At 45.4% G+C, this 27,670-nt stretch overlaps 2 protein-coding genes across 2 annotated transcripts in view; both read right to left on the bottom strand.

The window, feature by feature from the left end:
- Nucleotides 1–719: 719 nt before the first annotated feature.
- Nucleotides 720–15,467, bottom strand: GCSH (glycine cleavage system protein H). Its single transcript, XM_053271455.1, has 5 exons — nucleotides 15,201–15,467; nucleotides 5,855–5,934; nucleotides 4,100–4,163; nucleotides 2,583–2,714; nucleotides 720–1,455 (listed from the first exon to the last, which is right to left on the bottom strand). Exons 1-5 carry the CDS (start codon nucleotides 15,382–15,384, stop codon nucleotides 1,358–1,360), a joined length of 558 nt encoding a protein of 185 aa, XP_053127430.1. The 5' UTR covers nucleotides 15,385–15,467; the 3' UTR covers nucleotides 720–1,357.
- Nucleotides 15,468–16,348: 881 nt separating this feature from the next.
- The window catches only part of PKD1L2 (polycystin 1 like 2), an 88,854-nt gene continuing 77,532 nt past the window's right edge, over nucleotides 16,349–27,670 (bottom strand). The window contains exons 38-42 of the mRNA XM_053271336.1: nucleotides 26,327–26,487; nucleotides 24,160–24,370; nucleotides 22,658–22,759; nucleotides 20,338–20,469; nucleotides 16,349–17,024 (exon numbers count right to left, since the gene is read on the bottom strand). Of these exons, the coding sequence (XP_053127311.1) occupies nucleotides 16,905–17,024; nucleotides 20,338–20,469; nucleotides 22,658–22,759; nucleotides 24,160–24,370; nucleotides 26,327–26,487 (726 nt within the window). The 3' untranslated portion in view covers nucleotides 16,349–16,904. The remainder of the gene's footprint in view (nucleotides 17,025–20,337; nucleotides 20,470–22,657; nucleotides 22,760–24,159; nucleotides 24,371–26,326; nucleotides 26,488–27,670) is intronic.

Raw genomic sequence — 27,670 nt, 5'->3', positions numbered from 1 at the left:
GTCGCCTCCTCTGTTCCTATGACTATTTTGACAAGAACGTTTCAGGCAGGAGGCTTTCCCAGCCCTACTTGGAGATGCTGCCAGGGATCGAACCTGGGACCAGAGGAACATAGGAAGCTGTCATATACGGAGTCAGACCATTGGTCTATCTAGCTCAGACTATGGGAAACACCTATATCGGGCAGCAGAGATATAGAAGATGCTGAAAGGCAACATCTCATACTCAGGCAATGGCAAACTCCTCCTATATTCTACCAAGGGCTCTGTGGTCGCCAGGAGTCAATACCGACTCGAGGGCACACTTTACCTTTTATACCCAGAAGAATAAGGGTGGACTGTACCATTTCGGACCTCAGGATTTGGGAAGCAGATTAAATCCCAGATTACCAATCCCACTTAAATGTTGGTTTGGCGTGGTGCTGGCAAAATTTCTGGCAAAATTTTCACTGGCAAAATTTCCCAGGTAATGATGGCCAGGAATTGTGAGGACAATGAGAGATTTAGTCCCGCAACATCTGGGGACCCAAGGTTGAGAACCCCCTAGTTTAGGACATAATGCAGACGCTCCAACCAGCTCAATGCATTGCAACATTTTGGCTCGGTTCAGCTAGAAACCTAATCCTGCACATCTCAGAACAGTACAAAAAAATCATCATTAAACATTAATCCCAACGAAAGGCTACTGTGGAGCACAAAAAGGGAACAGTAAACACATCCGGTAAAGTCAGGATTTTTTATTAACTTTTGTTATCTGTTCTGCTGCAGAGCAGTAAGCTTTAACGGTAGAAAAATGTTCACATCTCAGCAGTTTTCAATTCAAAACATGAAGTTCTGGCTCCAATCAACAGAAGCCTTCACAAATTCAGAAGGCAACGAAACAGCTTCAATATGACAATACCTGATTGAAAGCAGACTGGTGTACCGGGGTGGAAGAGGTCTGAAGAAATCTGCACAACTGGGGGGAAAGAAAACCTGTCTGCTATGAAATTAAGGCTGTTGCATGTTATAATCCTACTTTATCAATACTTGGGATTTATTTTAGGAACAAAGTTTATTCTACTCCAGGTGCAATTATGAACTTCAAACTTTGACATCATATAATTACACTTACTAGGCTAAAGTGAGGAGGGGGGGAATCCAGTGATTAGCAGAAGGTGTGCAAAAGAGATGCCAATGTTCTGATATGCAGTCACTTATGGACAGTTCAGAGAAAAGTACAACTTGATTCAATGGCAGCACATTTTCCTGGTATATTTCCTTGATGGACTGCTCAGAGTTGGACTTTCTGTACACCACTAATTAAGGACAATCTACACTGAAGTAAGTAGCTTGTATTGGTTTACTTTAAACATTCAGGTCATTCTTCGATTGATTTTATGTATTTCTCATAAGCATCTTCATTCATCAGTTCATCAAATTCTGAAGGGTTATCCACAGTCATCTTGATAAGCCAACCTGTGAGCCAGGAAAGAATGCAGTTTTAAAACAATGTATACTATAGCTCCTTGGCACTCTGGTTGTTTCTGTTCACGCTGGCAATACAAATTTTGGAAAATAATTTGTAATGCTTCACTGACTAAAGTTGGGCACTCAAACCACTATGATTCTACAACACTGAGGCCCATTGCAGTGGTTAAGAGAGTGTGTTTTAGGCCCCAAATGGGGACCTGCAATACTGAGACAGTACTACTGACCTACTCCACAGGTTTCTTGTAAGGCAGAGGATCCTAAACATTGTTGGACTACAAGGAGCCAGAGCGGTGTAGTGGTTACAGTGTTGGACTAGGCCCAGGGACACCTGAGTTCAAATCCCCATTCAGCCATGAAACCCGCTAGGTGACTCTGGGCCAGTCACTTCCATCTCAGCCTAACCTACCTGACAGGGTTGTTGTGAGGAGAAACTAACTATGTACACTGCTCTGGGCTCCTTGGAGGAAGAGCGGAATATAAATGTATAAATAGATTTGATAGACAGATAAATAAAAACTCCCATCATCCTCAGCCACAATCCACAAAGACCATTTGAAGCCCTGTGAGTGCTATATAAATACGATGATATTACTGTTGGGGAGCCAGCATGGTGTAGTGGTTAGAGGAGTGGAGACCCAAATTCAAGTCCCCATTCAGCCATGAAACTCACCAGGTGACTCTGGGCCAGCCACTTATCCTGCAGCCTAACCTACCTCACAGGGCTCCTGTGAGGATAAACATAACCTTCTGTTCTTGGCAGAAGAGCCAGGATATACAGGTGGAAAATAAAATAAAATAAAATAAACTGGGGTGAAGCCACTGAAAAACACCCCCCACAGTGCCCCTGTGATGTGTAAAGGACATCACAGGCCTCAGCCATGCTGAGGGGCTTTAATTCCAGCCAAACTGACAGTGTTTCCTTCACTGAAGTCAGACTGCAAACTGTTTAGCTCTCTCAGCAACCGAACATTCCGTGCTGCCACACCAGTTCCACCAATTGGCCTCACTGCCACAAGCATCATACAGTAAAGGGGAGTTCCAACGCTGCCTTCCTGGCCTTCTGCTGACCTCAGAGATGGAAATCCTCTGAGAGGCAAAGTGCAATCTCTTACCATCTTGATAGCAAGACTTGTTGACAAGTCCCGGGTTATCTGCAAGGGCAGTGTTGACTTCCGTTACTTCTCCCGTAAGAGGAGAATAAAGTTCACTAGCAGCTTTCACGCTTTCCAAAGCACCAAACTCATCTGAAATACAAAACCGGAGAAAGGAAAATCAGTCAGTTTAAAACTGCATGCGTTTATCTGCAATGGTTACAAAGATTACTAATGTTAAACTAAATATTGATCTGTTTTCTGAGTGGCCAAATTACCCCTTACAAGTAGTCAGAGAAATTGTGCAGGTTCAGCAGTAGAACCACTGGGTTAAACTATCAGACACATCTTTAAATGCAGGCTCCAGTTCGACTCAAGAGCAGATACAGTAAGCAACGTCTCTTTATCTGAGCCAGGTCCACAAATTTTGGCCACCGGTACCACCTCAGGGAATGAATGCTCATAGAATGCTTATATCTGGTAGGTTTCTTAGTTTTTAGCTTTTTACTAATAACTTTTCATTTCAAACTTTTAAAATCTATACTTTTAAATATGGTTTTAGCCTGGTCTTTTATCCTGTTTAATCTTATTATTTTGTTTACTTTATATTGCATCTGTTTTATTAATGCTGTGAGTCACCCTGGCAGTTGTGTACTGGAGTATAAATATTTTAAACAAATAAATAATAAACAGTCTTGCCCGCCCAACCCCCAGAGATGGAAAATAGGGGATAGCTTTGTTGCACTTACGAGCTTTCTCTGCATTGTCACCCTTTCTTTATCGCTATTCCCCAAAGGATTATGCTAAAATGTACTTTTGCGCTTTCAAACCTTTTATTTATTTATTTATTTATTACATTTATATCCCGCTCTTCCTCCAAGGAGCTCAGAGTGGTGTACATGGCTATTTCTATCCTCACAACAACCCTGTGAGGTAGGTTAAGCCGAGAGATGCACGACTGGCCCAGAGACACCCAGTGAGTTTCATGGCCGAATGGGGTTTCAAACTCGAGTCTTCCCGGTCCTAGTCTAACACTCTAACAGGCCCGCTGGCCAGGACAATACAAGCACGGCAGCCCACTGATAGTATTGCAATGCTAGCCCCTATTTTCCATCTCTAGCCGTGCAGACCTAGAATCACAGTGAGCATTCATCCCCACGGAAAGTGCTGACCACTGGAATGGGCTCATAACACTAACCGATACGTACACAAGCCTAGATCCCAAGATCACACCTAAAGCAAGGCTTCTCTCTTTCACACAGTGGCTGCCCACGCTCTACGATAAGCCGCTTTCCGAAATAAAATGCATTTTAAAAGCAGGTGGTGGTGTGACGTCAGATAGCAAGGGGAGGCGGGGAGGGCAAAGGAAACCAGGTCAAATTCCACTAACAGGTTCCAGCTCTTGAAAGCACCTAATGCAGTTCCTGCGGTCCCAGTCCAAGGACTACATTATTGTTGGATTTGAAAGTCAAAGTATCTGGCAAAGGTTTATTAAAATGGGGGTGGGGGGGGGGAGAGGAACCCACACATACACTTACCCTGTTGGTTCAGCTTTGTTCCAATTTCTGGAAGACTACAATACACCACGTCTCCGAGCGCTTCCTGAAATGAAAGCACAGGCGTCCCGGAACAGTTTATGAACGAAAAAGCTATCAAAACGTTCGACTCCACCGGATTTTAAACAAGAGTTTAAACAAGGCCCCCAATGTGTATCTCCGCCTGTATAGGCTGTGAGGCATTACTCCTTTTTCAGTTCCCAAGGACTACTCTCCAAAACGAGAGGTGGAAAATGTTCGATTTTTAAGTTGTCATTAAAAAAATCGAACTCTGAAAAGCAGCCATGGAGTAGTTCTGCCAAACCAGCTACGCAGGAAACATTGTCCTGCATTGCGATCCTGTCACCAATATGTTGATTAAAGCGGCAATGTTTACTTGCCTAATTGGTTTAATTACCTGTTGTGGGGGCGGGGGGGATGACACATATTTTGATAAACTGAAAGGTCATTTAGTCTGGCAGATTTAAACAAAAATACAAGTGGCAGCAGTGATAACAACTGCAGGTGGCAAGCAATCTCTTCCAAGAGGCACAGATTTGAACCCAGTTAAATGCTGGTGAACTTCAGCAATTTAACCAAGATTCCCCAGGAAATCCGGGTTCTCACAACCCACTCCACAGTAGCGTATGGAGCTCACCAATTGCTGTTAACTATTTAATAGAGATGTGCAGAATCGGTTCGCTTGCGAACCGGGCTGGTTCGAGTGGTTTGACTGCGAACCACTTTGAACCAGTTCGCTTTGAACCACCTTGAACCAGTTCGAACTGGGCTGGTTTGAGTGGTTTGACTGTGAACCACTTTGAACCAGTTCGCTTTGAACCACCTTGAACCAGTTTGAACCAGGCTGGTTCGAGTGGTTTGACTGCGAACCACTTTGAACCAGTTCGCTTTGAACCACCTTGAACCAGTTCGAACCGGGCTGGTTCGAGTGGTTTGACTGCGAACCACTTTGAACCAGTTCGCTTTGAACCACCTTGAACCAGTTCGAACCGGGCTGGTTTGAGTGGTTTGACTGCGAACTGCTTTGAACCACTTTGAACCAGTTTGAACTGAATTTGGACCAAACCACGCGAAACTGCACAGCCCTACTATTTCACCACAATTCTTCTCATCAGGTGAATGTGGCCTGAAAACAACACATGTTTCTTGCTTGGAACTTCATTTTGCACATATGCAGATTTCATTAACTGGTGTTTCTTTAACTGAGTAACAGCACTAATTCTGACAGTCCATAGACAATACTGAGCTAGACAGACCAGTGGTCTCTCAGTATAAGGCAGCTTCCTATGTGGAAACTGGAAACATTTCTGAAGTATTAGCACCATTTTTTAGGTTCTAGAACAACATGGTGCCAGTTTCAAGGGCATACCTGTGTCAAACCTTCAAGTGTGCAGGTAAGCACACACCTGGGAGTTTCCTTGCCCCAAATACAAGGAACGTTTTGCTTCCATAAATGCTGACATTAATAAGGACTATCCACAATTAAAACAACAGAAAGCCATAAAGGCTTGGACTGGGCCACAATTCTCATTGAGTCATAAGCGTACTGCCAAAGTGATGGGGTGGGTCTGAAGCAACCAATTGTGTTCTCTAGACATGCTTTGAGTTCCAAGTCCACAATTTGGCTGTGTATGCAGAAGAGGCAATTAGAATAATAAAGACTCCAAAGATCAAGGCCAATAGCAGGTTGACAGATGTAAAATTTGCAAGAAAACACAAAGAGGAAAGAGAAAGTACCTGTGCAAAATTGCTGATTCCTACGGTTCCAATGCCATTTTCAAGGGATATCCACTCATGCTTGTCTGTGAATCTACGGGCTAACACAAAGCAATTGGGGTATTTCAGCAAAAAGCCTTCAGTATATCTTTTCTTTCTAAGCATGGTTTTTGCCTCTGAGTCACTGGTGTCAACTGCCTAGCTCAGAATCCTCAAATGAGAACGAAATTCCTCCATAAAACATTCACATTCCAAATCCAAGCCACACTTTAAACACTTTCATGTGTGCCAAGGGTTCTCGAACCATGGGTTGGGAGCCCCCAGGGGGTCATCTCCCAGGATGTAACTCTTTTGGCCCCTGGAAGTACCACTGCTGTGCCTGCTCTCAGCTTTGCGGGTGGTGGAGCAGGGTGATAATGAGATAGTAGGTAAGGCCCCTACCTCACTTGTGACCCCTTTTAAAGTTGCTTGCGACCCCCCCAGGAGGGGAGTCCCACTCCCAACCCATAGCCTGAGAACCCCTGATTATAAGGAGTCACAGTATCAAAACTTTTGAGAAACCCTGTTCACATGCACATTTACTTTATCCTTTGGCAGAGAGGGGGACCACCCACTAAAGCCAGGGTGGGGAAACTTGGCCCTCCAGCTGTTGCTGAACTACAACTCCCATCATCCCCAGCCAATGTGGCTGGGATTGGTGGGAGATGTAATTCAACAACAGCTGGAGAACCAAGTTTGCCCATCCCTGCAATAAAGTAATAATAAAGCAGAAAGATACAGATTTAACATATTCAGAATAGCATGACAAATAAACTTTAAGGATTGCAGATTAGCACCTCCACCCACCCACTCAAGACACATGTGCATGTGCGCATGCGCACACACAGCACCTTTGGAAGAGAGCAAGGTACCGGAAGGAGAAGAAGACGATTCTACACGAGTTCCGCTTCTAGAACTCTCCAAAAGAATTACATCACTGGATTTTGCACTTCTATACATTGAATTCATGTCTGGTGCAATCCACATTAATGGAGTGTGGGTGAGAATGCATTGCCCCCTGGTTCTGTACCCAAGATCAACGGAGCATATTAGAGAGTTGATGTGGCACTGGTCAACGGATTTTCAAAAAGAACCCCAAACAATATCATCATCCAGTAGAGCAATGCCAATATTAATTATCTAACTAGCTGGGTCAGGCGTAGAGCATCTGCACCTCCGGCCGGCCAACCTACCGCCATCGGCATGCCCGGCTTTCTGGCCAACTCCTGGCAAACACAGAGCCATGGAGTTTTCTTTGGTAGAATCCAGGAGGGGCTGACCATTGCCTCCTCCCGCGAAGTGTGAGAGGATGCCTTTCAGCACCTTCCTATATCGCTGCTGCCCAATATAGGAGTTTCCCATAGTTTGGGAAACACACCAGCGGAGATGTGAGACTGAGCTCCAAATCATCAAGCCCCCAGGTTGAATCTTGCATCTGCCATGATCACTAGGTGGTCCTCCCCCCTGTGTCTGTAATACTTTCAAGGACTGTTATAAAGATAACAAGATGGTTATCCTTCAGCAGTGATCTGAAGATAATGTGAAGTACTTTGAGCATTCAAAAGCAATACATAAATGCCAATTATTCTTGCAATTGTAAAATAATAGTTGTAGTGCAATTATTATTGCACCATAAAGTCCATTTCACTCGCAAAGCCTTGAAAAAAGTGAGGGAGAGCCTTCTTCTCTTTAGCAGAAATTGCATATATGACGAGTTGTTAAGGCAGGAGTTCTCAAACTTGGGTCCCCAGATGTTGCTGGACTACAACTCCCAGCATCCCCTGCCACAGCAACCTTTGGGCACTGTGGCAGGGGGTGATGGGTGTTGTAGTCCAACAACAGCTAGGGACCCAGGTTTGAGAAACCCTGAGTTAAAGGTATACAGAAATTAATTAACTGATGTAAAATGATCTTGTGTGTGCATCCTTGGATACACTGACTGGTTTTCAGACTAATTTCCTTAATTTAGTCAGGATGTCAGCCATTATAAACACTGCCTGACTCACGCAGTTTCAGAGAAATAAAGGCCTAACTATCCCCAGTGCAAGCAGATTTTATCGTCATTTGAATGTGTGCCAAATTTGGAATGTAATCAAATTTGGTTTGAAAGTAACCAACATTGCAATCTGATGCACATTTCATTGTGCTATAGAAACCTATTATCTATTTTGAAGAGTTTGTTTGTGAAAAATAGTTACAATTACCTAAATATATCAAATACTGCATAAACAATCTTGCCACTTAAATTAGCTGAATGCACTACCTTTTACACTGGAATATGCTCGATGAAAGGGGTTGGGTTTTTTTTGGAGGGGGGAATATTTTTTAGAAGAAATTCTGAATATATTAATCATATCTTAACTGTTACTGTTCTTAACAGATTTTTTTTACACTCAATAATCAGATCAATAGTTCAAAAATAACATCATATCCATGAGAAGCTGAAGATATTTCTCAAATTTACCATATACGGTAATTAGTCAACCAAATTAATTATTGACACTGAATCCCTCTAAATGTAAAACTGTTATTTTAGTTCCCTTTTGCAAGCATGTTAATAAAAAAAATTCGATTACACATATTTAATTTCTTGAACTTTTCTGAAAGTGTAAGCCACACAAAATGAATTTGCCCCAAGGGTAAAGAGATGTTGGCTCAGTTCACCAGCCAAAACATTTTACTCGTCAGATTGTTTTCTCAAGCTATGTTGGTACATTACTCATCAGGCATCAGTTTTCACTCATCACAGACAAGTAGACTAGGGGATTTCTTGAGCCCTGCTGTGCCTGGTCAATGATCGACTGTACCTCCTAGCATTATAATTATCCTTAGCAATGCAATGCTGCAATACTGTACTAAGGCTGCAGTATTGAACTCACTTACAAGGAAGCTTAAGTGGTGCAGCGGGGAAATGCTTGACTAATAAGCAGAAGGTTGCCGGTTTGAATCCCCACTGGTACTATATTGGGCAGCAGCGATATAGGAAGATGCTGAAAGGCATCATCTCATACTGCGCGGGAGGAGGCAATGGTCAACCCCTCCTGTATTCCACTAAAATAAACCCGCAGGGCTCTGTGGGTGCCAGGAGTTGGAATCGGTTTGATGGCACACTTTACTTTACTTTACTTTACAAGGAAGCAATCCCATGAACACGGTAGGACTTACTTCAGGGTAAGTAAGTAAGGAGATGCCTAAAAGGTCCCTAAAAATTAAAAGTCACCAGAAGGCCGACAACAATTTAAGTTTGAACTTGAGTAAAGTGTGATTACTTGAATGGGATTTCCATACTGTGTAACAGGTTCAGGATGTAGCAGAGAGAACTAAAATCAAGGGGAACAACCCTTTTAAGCCAGCAAACCTGCTAAATGCAAACTATAGCCGCAGCAAAATATAATAAGTAACTCCACTTGGAGCAGCCCCAAAGCCTGACCTTTACCTTAAAACAAAATGGGTGTCGAGCTAATGCTGCACAGATAAGCATTCGACGAAGAAGTTCTTCCAAGAACCATCTGTACACCCATCACCATTTATGTTCCATTCTGCGAGGCATTAACAAACAATTTGCAAGTGGGGTGGGGGGGGTGGAACCTGGCCACCACGCAGTTTGTGTGGGGCAGGGGTGGTCACTCCTGGGCTTAGCTGAAGCAGCTCTCTGGCCATTTGGACTGACTTCTCCCTCCCTTCCGGCCAAAACTGCAAATCTCTTTCTGCCAATATAGGTGGACCTCCATATTCACAGGGGTTCCGTTTCCGCAGATTACTGCGGGTAATCAAACTGTGGATAATCAGTAATTGAGTCTATGGGAACGTGGGGGTTAGATTCCCAGACATTTTTTTAAAAACCCACTGAAATGGGCCAAATAAAGAGCCTTATCGTGCTCCGTGGGTCTCCTGGTGTCCAGTAATGCCCCCGCCCAAGTCCAAAATGGCCCCCAAAATTGTGGATTTCCCACTTTTTTTTGTTTTTGTTTGCTGAAATGAGCCACACAATGGCTCCCATGGACAAAATGGTGGCCAGATGTTACCTCCACAGTCACTACCAGCCCTCTAGGAACTGCAGATCCATGGGTTTGAACCCTTTCATATCTGCGAATACTGAAATTGGGTGTCAATTGGACACCCATGAATACGCAAAATTCGGATACAGAATCCGCATATAACAAGGTTCTCCTGTACTGCAAATCTTTCTTTTGAGTGTTCAGGGTTACTTTTACTTCCTTTCTCATTAATTTCTGTCCACTTCTTCTTGCATGGCTCTTCCGTTTCTTCCTTTCTTCCATTTCTGTCCCTTTCTTCCTGGACAAAGCAGTCTCTCTTGCTGCCCTCCTGCCCTGCAAAAAAGTTCTCCTGGAACCCTGATGTCAAAATCCCTTATTCTGTCGATGTGAATTTTTGTACAAGCTGCCATTTGGTGTCTCCCAAGGTTCTTGCAAAGAAGGTGGCGGGGGGAGCTTCCAAGGTGGAGAGCTCGTCTTGCAGAAGTGAGTACGCATTGCCCCCTTTGCTACACAGGGCCTGTCCTGGTTTGCATTTAGATGGGCGACTGCATGCTGTAAGACATTCCCCATGTGTGTAGGAACCTAACCCCTAGATCCCCATAGGGGTAAGGTTCGTTTATTCACGGTTCCCATACTCACGGTTATTGGCGAGAATGGGACCCATGTGAATAAGAAGGGCCACCTGTGATGATAATGTAAAGTAAAGTAAAGTAAAGTGTGCCATTGAGTCAGTTTCAACTCCTGGCGACCACAGAGCCTTGTGATTGTCTTTGGTAGAATACAAGAGGGGTTTACCATTGTCATCTCCCACACAGTATGAGATGATGCCTTTCAGTGTCTTCCCATATCGCTGCTGCCCGATATAGGTGTTTCCTATAGTCTGGGAAGGAAGGGATGTTTCCCACATGTTTCTCCCATAGTTTGGGAAACTTAACAGTGGGGATTCGAACCTGCAACCTCTGGCTTGCTAGTCATGTCATTTCCCCGCTGCGCCATTAGGTGGTAATGCTAATCTAGTAGTAGTAAAAAAATTAGGCTCACTGTTTTCCCCTCATAAGCTTCACTTATTTGCACATCAGCAATCATGGCAGCCCTTGACCGGATCTAGCAGAAAAACTGAATCTGCAGGATGCACTTGTGCAAGGTAGCTGGAAAAGGTCTAATCCATCACTTCTCCAATTTCTATAGAAGTTCTGCAAAGCAAAGGCACTGGAACTATAGGATGGCTTGGGAATACCCAAAGTCTGGACTGAGATTGGCATATTTCATGAAAGAGTGGAGGGAGGCCAGATGTTGTTGACTACAACTCCCAGAATCCCCAGCTGCAATGACTTTTGCCTGGGGATTCTAGGAGTTGTAGTCAACAACAGCTGGTAATCCCTGTTAGGGGGAACACTGCTCCCATCAACCCTAATTGTTTATTGGGCCAGTATGAAGGTTTGGCTAAAGCTAAATACTCCTTTGAGGGAAATGGAGATCTCTGGAGCCCCTGAATCATCTTGGAAGGCATGCTGGGAAGTGTAGCCCTTTCCAGTACTTTCACCCAAGAGCTCTTAAGACGGGCCTCTGTTAAAGCACCCCAATGCCAGCACTGAATTGCACATAGCTCAGTACTGTGCAGAGGTCTAATGGTTGTTTTTGTTTTTATTTCTAGGCCAAAGTGGCAAAACACTTGTGCTGGGGACAGGGAGTTACTGTAAGATGTTGCAGGTAAAAGATTTAAGGTGTCTATGCCATTAATGGTACATGTATGTATATACACATGTACAAAGTTCTAGACACTGGAGTAACAAGACGTGGGTTATTTATTTATTTATTTTAGCATATTTATATACGAACTACAACCGGTATCTCAAGGCAGTTCACAGCAAAATTAAAATAAAGCCTTAAAGATTAAAAGCCACCAATTAAAAACACCGAACAATTTAAAAATTTAACTATTTTTTTTTTAATTTACAAAAAGCATGGTTGAACAGGTGTGTTTGTATTTATTTTGCTTATTTAGATGCTTATTTATATATGGAGGGTCAAGATAATATGGATTTTCTGGAAAGTCTAGAATTGGAAAGTTTCCCCATGGAAGCAACTACTAGGAAAGAGGTTTAAAATAAAAGCTGCCAGTATTATAATACCCTCATACAAAGCTACAGTGCAGCCACCCTTGAACTGAGTTTTGGTTGTCCCATATTAAAAGAGACCCTGCAGAGCGGGTAAAGATGCAGAAAGGGCAAACAGAATAATTGGGGACTTTCTTCATTCATTCAATTTCTATATCCCTCTTCCAAAAATGGCTGTTTACACAGAGAAATAATAAATAAATAAGATGGCTCTTGAGGCTAAAATGTTTGAGATTCTAGTTTAGAAAGCAGATACAAGCCAGTAGCCACTCTAAAAGTTCAGGGTCGGGGGCACCAACAAAAGTGGGGAGTTGATTTGGGGTACCGATATGTTAACAAAATTAGGAGAAAAGGCAGGGGGCAGGTTCACCCTAGTCCCCTCTTAAGGAGGGATATGATAAGAGGTTTATAAAAAGATGCATGCTGTGCAAGGTGTGGATAGAGAAATGTTATTCTTCATCTATCAAAATATTAGAATTTGGGAAGTCATTGGTTGGCAAAAAATGCAGGACAGAGGAAAATAAAGGGCTTTCTTCACACCTTGCATAATTTACGGAATGTGCTGGCCCAGGATGTGACGACGGGCAACAAGTTAGGTGGCTTTTTAAAAGGGGATTGGACAAAATTCATGGAACGGCCACGTGTCACTGGCTATGAGGAACCTCTGTGTTGACAAGCAGCCGGCCACTTTGGCAAACAGGATGCTGGACTTGATGAACGTTTGGTCTGATCCGGCACGACTCTTCTTACATCCAGAACAATAGCGCACAATCAGAATTGCGGGACGTCAATAATTTTAGTGACAGCAAAGGTGAGCCATGTACAGCTGAAACCAACCCTCTTCTGCTAGCATACAACCTCCAAATCCACAAGGTCCTTAGTCCTACTCTAAGATGTCATCTCCTCCACCCCCATCTTCTCTGAGCCTCCTCCTAACTCCCCAAATTACTTCTCAAGATAGCTATCTTCCCCACGAGCGACCTAATCTCAGTGTTCCCACCAGTACACACACCACCCATGGGTACAAATCCAGTGTAGAGTTCTCCTGCACAAGGAGAATGCATCTAATTATTCACAATAGCTCAGGCGCAGGGCTGCTCAACTTCAGCCCTCCTGCAGATGTTGGCCTACAACTCCCACAGCCCCTGGCTATTGGCCACTGTGGTTGGGGATTATAGGAGTTGTAGTCCAAAAACAACTTGGGGGGGGGAGACTTAAGTTGAGCAGGCCTGGTAGAGTCTTGTGGCATTTTAAAAACAACTTTACTGTGGCTTAAGCTTTCATGGACCATAGACCATTCACCAGATGCACAACGTGGGATTTTCAGATGGTGGGAGTTGTAGGCCAAAATCTGCAGAAGGGCCAAAGTTGAGTAGCCCTGGTATAAAGGGAAACATGATGGTTTTTGAGATGAATAGTTTATTCCACTGAAAGCCTACCTCTGTGCTGGTAACATAACATCTGGATATTCAACACTTGGTGATGGGAGAGGAGAGAGCAGGATCACACCCACGGACCCTGCTCTGGCCACCCACCAAGAATTGAGTACCGACCCACACTCTCTGTACCCTGGAAAGCCATGCAATACAAACTGCAGAGCTAGTTTTCTGTAAACGTACTCAGAAGCAACAGCGAGTGTGTGTTGGTATTAGGGATGTGCACGAATCATGATACGTGCACCGATTCGAAGGGCAGTTAGGACACTGTTAAGAGCGAGGAGAGCCGGTCCATACCTCCACCTCCACCGCTCTCTTACTTCCTGCTGTGGCGTTGCGCTTCCCAGCACCTCTGGTGCAGCAGTGGCACGCACATGGCTGCCACACAGGTGTGGCGGCCCTTGGCGTGGCCAGCATGGTTGCTGATTATGCAAATGGCCGCCACACATGCACAGACGCCATTTGTGTGCTGCTGCTATGCCAAGGGCTCTGGGGACCACACAAGGAGTGCTGGGATGCGTGGTGTCGCAGCTGGAAGCCAGCGAGTGCTGGAGGAGCAGGTACGGACTTCCTCTCCTCGCTCTTCAAGGTGCCCCAACTGCCCTTCTAATCGGTGCACGAACTGTGATTTGTGCACATCCCTAATACACACACACACAATTTAGAGGAGAGGAGAGCTGGTCTTGTGGTAGCAAGCATGACTTGTCCCCTTAGCTAAGCAGGGTCCACCCTGGTTGCATACGAAAGGGAGACTAGAAGTGTTTGCACTGTAAGATGTTCCCTTCAGGGGATGAAGCCGCCACTCTGGGAAGAGCAGAAGGTTCAAAGTTCCCTCCCTGGCAGCATCTCCAACAAGACAGGGCTGAGAGAGATTCCTGCCTGCAACCTTGGAGAAGCCGCTGCCAGTCTGTGAAGACAATACTGAGCTAGATAAATCAATGGTCTGACTCAGTATATGGCAGTTTCCTATGTTCCTAGTAACCAAACAGAAATATAATGGGCAAGACATTTTGGCTCCCACCTATTCAAAATACCCCAAATAATTTTAATTAACTGCATCCTTCCGGACCCAGGTAATATCTGTAGGACGAAGTTCTGTTCGCAGCTTTAAAACAGCCTCTCCCTGGACACTGACACACACACACCCCCTGCGTCCAAACAATACCACACTACTACCGCGCAAGTAATACAGAAATGCTATACACAGCATCAATACACACACACAACACACACACACACACAGAGCAACCCTTTGCACGGCTGCGCGAGGGCAGTCCCCGCACTGCTCCTCCCGGGGGCCTGCTCCCACCGCCGACTCGAGAGTAAGCCCCGCCGGCTTCCACCCAGCGGCCCTCCGGCCCCGGCAGTGGCGCGTAGGAGGGCGCCGCGGAGCCCGGCCCGCCCGAGGCTGCGAATGGAAGCGCGCCACGTTTCCCGGGGAGCCTCCTGGGAGAGGCCTCGGAGGAGAAGGGCCGGCCGGCGGCTGCGGCGTCAAGGCACAGCCCCGCGCGCAGCAGCGGCGACGCGCAAGAGCATCCCAGGACTCGGCGCTTTGTGCGCGCATTGGAAAAGCGGGCGGGGGGCGCTTGCACAGCAGAGCGAGCTCCGCGCCGGATTGTGCCCCTTGCATGGCACGCGTTTACACACACACACGACGTTGCCACATTGAGATCGCACCCACTAATCAAGCACAAAGGCTGCAACGGAGGGGTGAGCTCTACCCTCGCCGCCGCCGCCGCCGCCGCCTCCTCCTCCCCGCCCCCGGGCCGCGACTCACCGGCAAGCAGCAACGCGGGGCTGGCGCGGAGCCCCCGGGCCGGGGCGGAGGCCTGCGGGCTGCTGCCGCTGCCGGCCCAAGCCAGCCGGGAGCCCCCGCCGAGGAAGGCGCGACGACGCAGGCCGGCGGCTCCGAGCGCCCCGGCCTGTCTCCACGCGCGCGCCGCCGCCGCCGCCACTGCCATCGCGGGGCTGCTGCTGCTGCTGCTCCTCCAGAGAGAGGCGGCCGGGCCGGAGGAGGACACCAGCCGGAGGGGAGGAGGAGGAGGAGGCGGGCCTAGGCGGGGAGGGGAGGCCCGGCTGGGCTGGAGGAGGAGGCGGAGCTGCTCCAGCAAGGGAAGCTGCCCAGCCCCGAGCCAGACCCTTGGTCCGCCTAGCGCAGCGGTGTCTTCACAGACTGGCAGCGGCTTCTCCAAGGCTGCAGGCAGCAGGAGTCTCTCTCAGCCCTACCTCGGAGGGAACTTCATGATGCAGATGCTCTTTCCAGAGGAGCCGCAGGATCTCTTACAGGGAGTGCTCACCCATGTGGGCTCCCATTCAAATGCCGCGAAGCACGGTGGACCCTGCTTAGCAAAGGGGGCAATTGTGTGCTTGCTACCACCACAGCTCTCTCTCACTAGCTCGGTATTGTCTGCACAGACTGGCAGCAGCAGCTCTCCAGGAGATGTTAGGGCTTGAACCTGGGACCTTCTGCATGCAAAGCAGATGTTCTTCTCCTTCTGAGCCACAGTCCTCCTGTGTGAAATGCAAACTGAACCACTGGAGCTGGCCGTGGGTTCTTCTAGTTCAGTCTGTCCCAGTCCCATAACGGGCTTTCTGGAGATGCCAGGAATTGAACATAGGAAGCGGCCTTTTACCGAGTCGGACCCTAGGTTCATCCAGCTGAATACTGTCTGCCCAGACTGGCAGCGGCTTCTCCCAGGTTGCAGGCAGGTGTCTTTCTCAGGCCTATTTTGGAGAGGCCAGGGAAGGAACTTGGAACCTTCTGCATGCAAGCATGGAAATGCTCTTCCCAGAGCAGCCCCATCCCCTGAGGGGAATATCTTACAGTGCTCTAACATGGAGTCTCCCATTCAAATGCAAACCAGGGTGGACCCCACTTAGCAAAGGGGATGCTTTCTACCACAAGACCAGCAAAGGGGAGAATAATGTGTGACTTGTGTCTACAGGTGGAGGATGCCCCTATACCACAAAGCAACACATTTTATGCAATACAGCACTGTTCGTATGCAGTGTGACATTATTTTATTATATTTATATCGCAGTACAGTAGTTCATAATTGTATTCATCGGTTTTAAGGCCTCTTGTTTACTTGCCAACCAAACCGTACTGATTCAGCCTCTAAATATACAGTATTTCCAAACAGAGCATTTTGCAAATGAAACTGATACACGGTGTTTTTATCATGTTTTTAAACAAGAAGATATAGATGCACCATGTTTATTATTTTATATCATGGAATAAGAGTGGAATAAGGTAGTACGCATAATTAAGCATCATTTTTATGATTCTTTTCACCATTCATGCCAAATCTGTCAATACAGCTGTAAAGTCACAATTCCAAATATAGTTAATACAGAGTGGGTTGAAGCCTCCGTTCTGTGTTCTGCTGGGGCACTTCTCAAACATGGGAGCCACGTTGTCTAAAGGCAGCTGCAAGCGACATAAATTGATATGGGAAACCAGGCATTGGGCGGCCAGTTGTTAATTGCTCACCAGGTCTTCCCCTGGCATGCTACAGGTTGCTTCATTTTTGCATTTAATCCCAAGGAAACTGCAAATTTTCATCAGCAGTAGATCTACGATCTCTTCCTCTTCGGAAGCCTTGGGGGGGAAAAGAAAAGGTTTCAAGATGCTACAAATATGTATATAACAATGCATTGTTGGTTGTATAGGATTCGCAGTCACAATAATACAGGTAAGAAAAAGAAGATCTCAATAGGTCCTACTTAAAGTTATAGATCACTCTTTAGATTCAAGATCGGGTTTTCTGTGGCTTCTTCGCGCTTTCTAAACCTGTTTCCTGATTCATCCTGGTGCTTTCCAGATTAAACCCTACAGCAGTGTCTGCAGATCTACGGATCCAGATCTACGGATCTCCAGATCTACGGATCTGCAAAGTGTGCTTCCGTACTTCTTGTGTTGTGACACCACATCTCTGCGCTGACAGCGAGGTGCCGTTCACATTTCTGATGCCTTCTTTTGGATGTTATCTTTGCATTATAGTGCTACAGCGTTGTATTTGCATGGCAAAAAAGTAGGTGTATTTTCTCGTTGTAGGAGTTTGAGATTCTGGGGATCTTTTTCAATACAATCCTGCCAGGCCGAAGCATTTTACCCCTGTGGTAGTGTGTATTCTAGAAAGCATTCCTCAGAGGAAACCTCTCTTCTGTGGCTGACTATAAACCATTCCCATTTTGCAGAAGGAAAGAGGGAGTACCATTCAGTGACTGTGACTGAGCTGTGTTGTTGTTTTAAAATTTTTTATAGTTCTATCCTGCTCTTCCAATGAGGAGCCCAGCGTGGTATACATGGTGATGTTTATCCTCTCAACAGCCCTGTGAGGTTCGTTAAGCGGTGAGAGATGTTACTAGCCCAGAACTGCCCAATGAGTTTCATGGCTGAACAGGGATTTGAACTCCAGACTCCCTGGTCCTAGTCCAACACTCTAACCACTACACCACGCTGGCTCTCAGATTCTAATCTAATCTTTATCTCCTGGACTATTTTTTTTATCAGCAATGAAACACAACCCTAAATAGGTTGGAGGGCTTCCTTCAAAGTATGTTAACCTTTCAAAGAATGCTAGATGAGCAGTAATCAAGGACATTTTAGCCCTATATGCAAAACAGTAGGGGTGTGCACAAAACCAGCTGGCCCAGTTCGGCCAGGCCAGGCCAATTTGGTTCTGCACCCCCTCAAACCGCCCCCCATTTGGTTCAGTTCGGGGGCAGCGGGTCCGGTCCGATACTGAACCAGGGTATCGGACCATCGGACCAAACAGGTTTGATGTTGAAGGTTTGATGTTGAACCTGTTCGCACATCCTTACAAAACAGCTTTCTTGATAATTGGGTTGAATAAAAATCACCTCCAGCTGAACAGGCAAAGAAGTTGCTAAAATTGGACCTCATCCAAACAAGCTATCCGGGGCTGTCTGAAGGGGGTGGATGGTCTAGGAGAGCATCCACCCAGGGCCCTACTCTATGAGGACCCCACACTGTAACACAGCAACAGAGACGGTTTTCCGGCAGGGCCAGAATTACATTAGACTAGTTCACACAGTCTTGATGAGGGTAGGAGGAGTGCTCAGCCAAGGTAGGAGAGGCGGGAATGCTCCTGCTCTGCAGCTGTGTGAACTCTGTTCACACAGGAGCCGCACAGGTTGTGTGGGTGTGCGGCTTTCTTGCATGCTGCAGGGGCTGCACACGATCATCTGGGGGAAGGTAGGTGGAACCCTCCTTGAAGTGCCTTCCCCCCACCTGCCTGCGAGAGCGGTCATGTGAATAGCCCCTGTGTGTTGAATATATTACTAGATCGTTAGGTAGGGGAAATGGGTTGGAGACATTCTACAGAGAGCTCGTCCTGGGTGTGGCTGGATTGTATCTGTGCTTTGCAGCTAAAAAGCAGAACTGGTGAAGTCTCACAAGCCTGAGAGGAAAATTCCACTCGCGTGAGTATCATGCCAAGGACATGCAATAAAGCATCAATTTTATTGAATCGGGTGAAGAAAACAGTATCCTTAAATAATGTGATGATGTGACCTAAATGACAGCTGGGCAGCCAAAGCCCTAACCAAGCCGGAGAGAAGTTGCATTCTATGAGGGAAAAGATGTCCAGCAGATGACCGTCCTCTTGGGAGTTGGACAGATATCAGGAAGACAAGTTACCTACAGCTGAATGATAAGAGACAAGCCCAACAAAACAGCCATTGGGAGAAGCTACCATCTGAAAGGAAATGACAACTAAACTAAACCCTTGGCCTGTTTTATAGCCACTTCTCTTGCCCCTTTCCATGCCCAGTGAACCTGGACTACAACTACTACTATGAATTTTTTTATATAATGCTCTTCAACCAAAGTTCTCAAAATGAAAAATGAACAATCCATAAATAAAATGGTCCCCTGTCCCCAAAGGGCTCACAATCTCATGACCCCGCCACTAACAGAGATCTGGTTGGCGGGGACTAGAGACAGGGCCTTTTCGGCTGTGGCCCCTTGGCTTTGGAACGCTTTCCCTGTAGAGCTTCGCCATGCTCTCTCCCTCAGTGTTTTTAAAAAACATCTTAACACACACATTCTTAAGGAGGCTTTTTAACATCATCATTCTTTTGCTATATCTGGTAGGTTCTTTAGCTTTTTATAATTTTCAGTCTTAATTTGAACCTAATAGTTGTTTTTAATCTGACTTTTTAAAAATAAAATAAAATAAAATAGTTTTATTACTTGTATCTGTGTCTATCTTATTGTTGTAAGCCACCCCGAGCAGTATTGCACTGGAGGGGCGTTGTATAAATATTTTAAATAAATAAATAAATAAATTGAATTGAATTGAATTGAATTGAATTGAATTAAAATAAAAGAAGCATAAGGTTGGCACCAGCAACAGCCACTGGAGGGATGCTGTGCTGGGGATGGATAGGGCCAGTTGCTCTTCTCCCTGCTCAATAAAGAGAATCACCACGTTAAAAAGGTGCCTCTTTGCTCAACAGGGGATTCAGCCCTGAGTGAATGGAAGCTGAATGAGTGTACATTTTAGTATGCTAGGTCTGAAAGCTTTTATTGTTCCTGCTATCTGAGCGGCTGGCAATTTTATTGACTTGCAATATCATTTATCCTTTGCCTTATTCAGTCCTTGCAACAGCTTTCATTTAATAAAAGTTACGTAGATTTTGTGATTCTAAATGAAATTCCTGACTTTTCCAGTTTTCCCTGCTTTTCCCAGTCCTTCAGTGACAAGGTGCATAAGATTATAGGTGCTCAGTAGTGTCACCCTTTGTTTTGTCCCCCAGTGCGAATTCAAAATGCCGAACGTAATTAAAACAGTGTAACATCCCATTGATTAACATAAAGTCTTATCTGTAGAGCAGACACTGGTTTTGTTAAGAGTGCAATCCATATCGTACATATGTGAACAGACCTGATAATGTTTCTGCTCCTCACTGAAAGCAACAAGGATCACGGAAATGAAAAGGTTCAGGACCACAAATGTCATGAAAATGATGCAGGAACCAATTAAGAAGGAGCCCAAAACAGGATTGTAGTCCAAGACCTGAAAAACGTATATAAAGAAAATGTTTTGCTGAGAAGAGGGGACATTATTTTTAGGGACAGTACTTGTGAAACATTTAAAAACTTGCAAGTAGCTGGTGTCTCATATAAGCATTGCTGAAGTGCATTCTGGCTCAACCCTGAATAGGGTGCTCCTTTATACAGGCGGACCTTGTCACATTCAGACCTGACATCTGTGGTATTGTGTATCCATGGTTGGGCAATGGAGACCCAACCTTGGTATATGTGGGTGCAAAAAGGGTTAAAATCTGTGCATCTGTGGTTCCTAAGTGGCCAGAAATGACCTCCGAGGTCATTTCCGGCCACCATTTTGCCCCAAGAAGCCATTTTGTGGCTCTTCATTGTTGTTGTTTTAAAAAAATGCCTGTGATTTTTGGTGGACAATCGGCAGAATTTGGAGTGGGTGGCATTGCTGGATAGCTGGAGAGCATAACACAGGACTTTATTTCACTTATTTCTGCTTTTTATTTCACTTATTTATTTTTACATTTATACCCCACTCTTCCTCCAAGGAGCCCAGAGCAGTGTACATGGTTACGCTTCTCCTCACAACAACCCAATGAGGTAGATAAGGCTGAGAGTTAAGTGACTGGCCCAGAGTCACCCAGTGAGTTCCATGGCTGAATGGGGATTTGAACTCAGGTGTCCCTGGTCCCAGGAACCCAACCCCCCAATTGCCATTGACTTAAGGTCTTGTTATCTGCGGAAACTGGCAGGAACAGAACCCCCACGGGTAACGAGGTCCACCTATCTATGCTATATAATGCAGACATAAATTCTTCATATCGGTATTATTACTGGTTTCCTGCCTGTTCCAGGGATCTAGTGCAAATTCTTTAAGGTGGTTCCCATGATCGCTCAAGGACAAGCATCCCACCCAGCACTTGTCTCACAGACAATCACTCCCTGCCCCTCCTCCCTCATTATTTGCTAACACATGGCAGGAAATCAAGGGGGTGCACAGCTCCTGAAGCTGGCGTGGGTCCACACCATCACACTAATGTTGGAAACCCATATGAAACCTAGATTCAAATGACTGTGTGCACCAGGCCTTTGTGTTGACAAAGCCACCCACCATGGCTTTGTCCATCCCTTCATATCCCAACACCATGGTAGCTCAAGGCCTCTGTGTGTCTGAGGCATAGTGCCAGTGCTGCCCCTCTTGTGTGCACCCTTCTCCCCCCCCTCCTTAAAAAATTCAAGGGGCAGAAGAGCATCTTGCCTCCTCACTAGTGCCCCATAAGCTGCTGCCTAAGGCGACCGCCTCACCTTGCCTCACACAGAGGCCGCCCTTCTCCCAACACATTTCTACCCATGACCTTCCCTCTTCCAGCTCCATTACCTTCGGCCATCCAAAACTCTCCTATTCCCTCAAACGACTCCACCTCTCACCCTTGCTCCTCCTCGTGCCTGGAACTAGAGATGTGCATGGAACAGGCTTGGAGGCCCTTTATGGCCTCCAAACCGGTTTGAAAGACCAGCGGTTCGGCTGGTTCGAAGGTGGGGGGGATCTCTTTAAGGATGGGGAGGGCGATCTTATTCCTCCTGCTGCATTTCCCCCGCCAGCACTGCCTTGAACAACAGTCTGGCGGGGTGGCAGGGTACCTCCTTGCCACCTTGGTGCCTCCTCAGACCAGAATTGACCAGAAGTAGCTGCTGCATGTGCCAAGGAAGCAACACAGCAAGGAGGTACACTGCTGGAATCGTTTTAAAAGGCAGTGCTGATGCAGGAAATGCGGTGGGAGGGGTAATAGCACCCTCTCCTGTCCTTAAAGAGATCCCCCCACCTTTGAACCGGCAGGTGCTGGTTCCGTGCACACTTGGAACCAGAACACTTCCACGATTCCACATATCTTCCTTCAGATCTCTCCTCAAAGCCTACTTTTTCCGTGAAGCTTTTGGCACAATCCCCCTAGTCCCAAATCCAGTGGTAACTTAACCCAAAATAAATGCATATTCCTCCCCTGTTATCCCTGCTTCCATTTTCCCATCCTCTCTTCTATCCCAAGTCAAACCTTAGACTGTCATCTTCTAAGGGCCGGGACTGGTCCTCTTATCTTTTGTCAAGCACTATGTGCATTTATGGTGCTAAATAAGAATGGTTGCTTGTAGCTAAAACTGATGCAACCTCAGGTATCAGAAAAGCTTCTGCAAGGCCAATGTTGTACCTCTTCATAGTTGAAGATTCCCAACTGAAGGCTGACCATGGTCTCCGCTGAATCAAAGAGAGTCTTGTAAGAGTTCAATTTCCAGCCATATATCAGGTTGGTCTGCAAATTGAATATAATAATAATAATAATAATAATAATAATAATAATAATAATAATAATAATAATAATAATAAAAAAAATATTGCATAGACTGACTACAAACAAAGGCATGTCAAGGTAGCAGCAATGATACAGTGGAACATCTGCAAAAAATACAAGCTACCTGCAGCCAAAAATTGGTGGGACCACAAAATTAAAAAATTTGCAGAAAATGAAGATGTGAAAATATTATGGGACTTCCGACTACAAACAGACAAACATCTGCCACACAATACACCAGAAGAAAGAAAAACAAGTGAAAATAATCGACATAGCAATACCAGGGGATAGCAGAATAGAAGAAAAAGAAACAGAAAAAATCACCAAATACAAAGATCTACAAATTGAAATTGAAAGGCTGTGGCAGAAGAAGACCAAAATAATCCCAGTAGTAATTGGCGCCCTAAATGCAATTCCAAAACAGTTTGAAGAGCACCTCAACACCATCGGGGCCACAGAAATCACCATCAGCCTGAACCAACTACAAAAAGCAACTTTACTGGGAGCAGCCTACATTTTGTGGCGATACATATAACTGCCCCTTGGGATTGTTTTAATGAAAGGTGGTATATAAATTTAAAAACAAACAAACAATAATATCGATAACATTCTGACATCCCAGGTCCTTGGGAAGGACTCGATGTCTGGATAAAACAAACCAGTCAATAACACCTGTTTGACTGCAAAAAAGAAATAATAATAATAAATAAAATAAACTCAAAAGTCTCAGCCCTCAGAACCTTTCTGTTACATCTATTTTAGCAGCAAATATGCAATGCCTGATTATTGTGTGTTCTTATAATAAAAATGTCTTCCTGTTGACAAGGTCTGAGTTCCTGACTCTCTGTGTTCTCTGAGATACTTTACAGCATTGCATCACTCTCGGGAACTGATCCCAAATTATGCACCCAGGTTGCTTGGGTGTCAGTTAATCTGGGCTTGCTCTACCAGATGAATAGCTGCCCATTTCCCCGAATGGTCAAAGTTGGCTGCAGAAGGGAAGATTCTGCTAGCAGCTGAACAAAATTGTTTGGGTTTTTTTTTTTTTTTTTTTTTGCTCATTTGTATTCATATGCAATCTTACGCAAATTTAACTGAGCAATCAACCAACTCATACTAATATTTATCTAATCAGATTTCTTAGTTGAGCGAGAGCCTTAATAATTACTGTCGCTCTTAGCCGACTTCTACAAGCTATTTTTTCCTCAAACAATGTACCATTCTGCCTTAATATGGCCAAATCTCCCCATAACAGATTTCTTACAAAGAGCTCTCCAACATACAAATAACCCATGCAAACTATGGACAAGTTACAACTCTACTGGGGCACAGATGAAACCATATAAACAGACGAAACTCACAGCTACAGAGTAGGCAAGGAACATGATGATGATCACAGTAGCAAATCCTGATATATCTCCCCAGGCCCTCCTCAGGGTTGAAGTGATCATGTTCAACTTGGGGTTCAGCCTCAGGAGATGCCAAAGTTTCACGGTGGAGAGAAGCACCAAGAAGGCAATCAGATACCCAAGAACTGCATCAACAGTGGCTGTCTGATTGAAGCTTGCAAACCTGAGATGAAGCAGTAACCACAATCAATTAATGTTAAATGGTTCATTTAACCATAAACTGGTTTTCAAGTGGGCTACGGGCTGGAGACTGCATTGGTCGGCCTGATGGATGATCTCTAATGGGGAATTGACAGAGGGAGTGTGACTGTGTTGGTCACTTTTGATCTTTTGGCAGCTTTCGATACTATTGACCCATAGCATCCTTCTGGAACATCTGAGGGGGTTGGGAATGGGAGGCACTGGTTTGCAGTGGTTCTGCTCCTGCCTCTCGGGCAGATTCCAGATGGTGTCTCTTGGAGTCTGTTGTTCTTCAAAACACAAACTTTTATATGGCATCCCCCAAGGCTGCAAACTATCTCCAGTGCTTTTTAACATCTACATGAAACCACTGGGAAAGATCATCAGGAGATTTGATGCTGGGTATTATCAGTATGCTGATGACACCCAACTCTATTTCTCCGTGTCAACATCATCAGGAGAAGGTATAACCTCCCTAAATGCCTGCCTGGAGGTGGTGACGGGCTGGATGAGGGATAACAAATTGAGACTGAATCCAAATAAGATGGAGGTACTTATTGTGCGGGGTTGGAACTCAGGAAACAATTTTGATCTGCCGGTTCTGGATGGGATCATACTTCCCCAGAAGGAACAGGTATGTAGTGCTTCTGGATTGAAACCTCTCCCAGGTGTCTCAGGTTGAGGCAGTGGCCAGAGGTGCTTTCTATCAGCTTTGGTTGATATGCCAGCTGTGTCCGTTTCTTGAGATAAATAACCAGAACAGTGGCACATATGCTGGTAACCTCCAGACTTGACTACTGTAGTGTGCTTTATATGGGGCTGCCTTTGTACATCGTGGACTTTTGCACTTGGGGAGTGGGCATCTTTGGATTCCTGACGGCCCGTGGAGCATGGTAGGGCACTTTATTTGTCCCACTTTTGCATTGGGGGGCAATGTTGCAGTGGTATTTTTTAAAGTCTGGGAACCTAACCCCCACGTTCGCATAGACTCAATGACTCATTATCTGCAGTTTTGATACCCGCAGTAATCTACTAGACTGGAACCCCCACAGATAACAAGGTATTCCTGTACTCATGGAGTGAGACAGATGAAGCACCTCTGGGAGGGCATTCCAAAGACAGGGGCCACTACTGAGAAGTCCTTGTCCCTGGTCCCTGCCAGCCAATCTGTGTCAGTGACAGGATTGAGAACAGGGCCTAGCAGATTCATATGGAAGAATGTGGCCTGATAGATACCCCAGTCCCAAGCCTAGGACTGCAGAGACCCAGATTCAAATTGCTGCTGAACCATGAAGCATTGTAGATAGCATTCACACAATCACAAAGGTCCTGGTGAAAAAGTTAATCAGGATTAGTGAGCCCAGTGGAGCTGATTGTGTGAATGCAGAATTTCAGGGCAATCCTGGTCAAACCACTCATAGGGACATAGGAAGCTGCCATATACTGAGTCAGACCTTTCATCTATCTAGCTCAGTATTTCTTCACAGACTGGCAGCAGCTTCTCCAAGGTTGCAGGCAGGAATCTCTCTCAGCCCTATCTTGGAGATGATGCCAGGGAGGGAACCTGGAACCTTCTGCTCTTCCCAGATCGGCTCCATCCCCTGAGGGAAATATCTTACAGTGTTCACACTTCTAGTCTCCCATTCAAATGCAACCAGGATAGACCCTGCTTAGCTAAGGGGACAAGTCATGCTTGCTTCCACAATCCCAGCTCTCCACTCCAGCTCAGCAGCCTTTCTCTATCCTGGATAGAGAACCAGGATTAACTGGGGTGGTTTGACCAGGATTGCCCTGAAATTCTGTATTCACACAATCAGCTCTGCTGGTCTCACAGATCCTGATTAACTTTTAAACCAGGGTCCTTGTGAGTGTATGAACGCAGCTGAAATAACATAAATAATAAATGTCAGAAACTGCCGGGATGGTGAGTTCTTCTTACTCGTCTTTATGCTCTTGGTAATAGCTGATGTCTCGTAAACCCAAGATAGTCCGTCTCACAAACACCAGCAGAGCGCTCCAGCTGATGAAGATGATGGTCAGCTCTAGCAGATTCCATTTGCTCCGAAAATAATTCCATTTCAGCGCCCGCATGAGTTTCCCCTGGGAGAACAAGGGTTTTAGTTCTAAATAACCCATTAATCTGAGTAATGGGGGAAAGGCAGATTATGCCTCTACCCCACAATGCCATTTACAACTTTTTCTTTGCAGGACTCCTGATGGTAACATCTACTGGACTTGTATAAAATTAGCATGGAGACAAAGCTATGAGAAGAGCTTCTAATTAAGCCACACGGCATGTGGTGTTCTGCTCCACAAGCTATTCAAGGTGTATATATTCCAAATAGATTCCCAATATTCATGGTGTTTGTATAATGAGATAGGTTGGGATAGCTGGTTAAGAGCATAAGTTATGAGCTGGAGGAATCGGGTTCAGTTTTCAGCTTGTTGTTGTTGTTGTTGTTTTAATGCTCAAAACTGGTTATTGGTTTTCAGCAAGCCACTCTCTCAAATCTCCCACCACCATTGGTCAGACCAGGATTATAGGAATGGCATACCTTAATAAAGGTGTGTTGAAACAGTGCCTGAGATTGCAAAATACATTGAAGATTCCTATTGGCTAGGAACAGTTGCAGTTCTTTGATCTGTCCCAGCTAAAACATAGTCTCTATTTTTTCCTTTTAGGAGATGCTAGGTCCCTAGAGGTTATGGCACTAGGCCTGTGCACGGCAAAATATGTTGGATCCATTCAAATCCGACCCAACAGAGAAACTGTAGGGAAGGCTTCCATGGACCTCACCCCCGCCAAACGATCAGAGTCAGATGTCATAAATCTGTTGGCACGGTTGACCCAACAGGATTTATGATCCCTCCAGCTCTGGGAGTCAAAATAGAAATTCTGTAGATTAGAGTAGCAGCTTAGCTGCAAGAACAAAAGTGAAGAATGACTCTCAAAAATAAACAAAATGAAGTCCCTTGAAACTAAACTAGGTACCCCGCTCTACGATAACTGAGTAATAACTGAAATAAAGGAGCAAGGAAAGAACAGAACAAGGACAGGCTGCAACAAGACAGGTTGAACAATTATAAGTACGAGGAACACTGTCTGCAGAAGGCAACGTTGCTGACAGTACTGTGCCAGGAACAGCATCTCCTTGATAGAGGGCTCGAGATAACCGGCAGCCAATCAGGCTGTCCTGACTCAGCATTTCTATTCCCTCTCCCGCGAGATCTTGCACCTGCGTGTCTCCCACTGAGCCTTTCTCTTGAGACGTCTTCTTAACAG

This window comes from Hemicordylus capensis, chromosome 9 (genome assembly GCF_027244095.1).
Source record: "Hemicordylus capensis ecotype Gifberg chromosome 9, rHemCap1.1.pri, whole genome shotgun sequence".
In the NCBI taxonomy this organism is placed as follows: Eukaryota; Metazoa; Chordata; class Lepidosauria; order Squamata; family Cordylidae; genus Hemicordylus; species Hemicordylus capensis.
This window is presented reverse-complemented; position numbering and strand designations above follow the sequence as displayed.

Excerpts from the sequence above, each read along its gene's own strand:
- GCSH (XM_053271455.1), bottom strand. The coding sequence starts at position 15,384 with ATGGCAGTGGCGGCGGCGGCGGCGCGCGCGTGGAGACAGGCCGGGGCG. Across the intron at positions 5,935-15,200 it reads CCCCGCGTTGCTGCTTGCCG|CCCGTAGATTCACAGACAAG; the intron begins GTGAGTCGCGGC and ends GCTTTGTGTTAG. Across the intron at positions 4,164-5,854 it reads GAATCAGCAATTTTGCACAG|GAAGCGCTCGGAGACGTGGT; the intron begins GTACTTTCTCTT and ends CTTTCATTTCAG.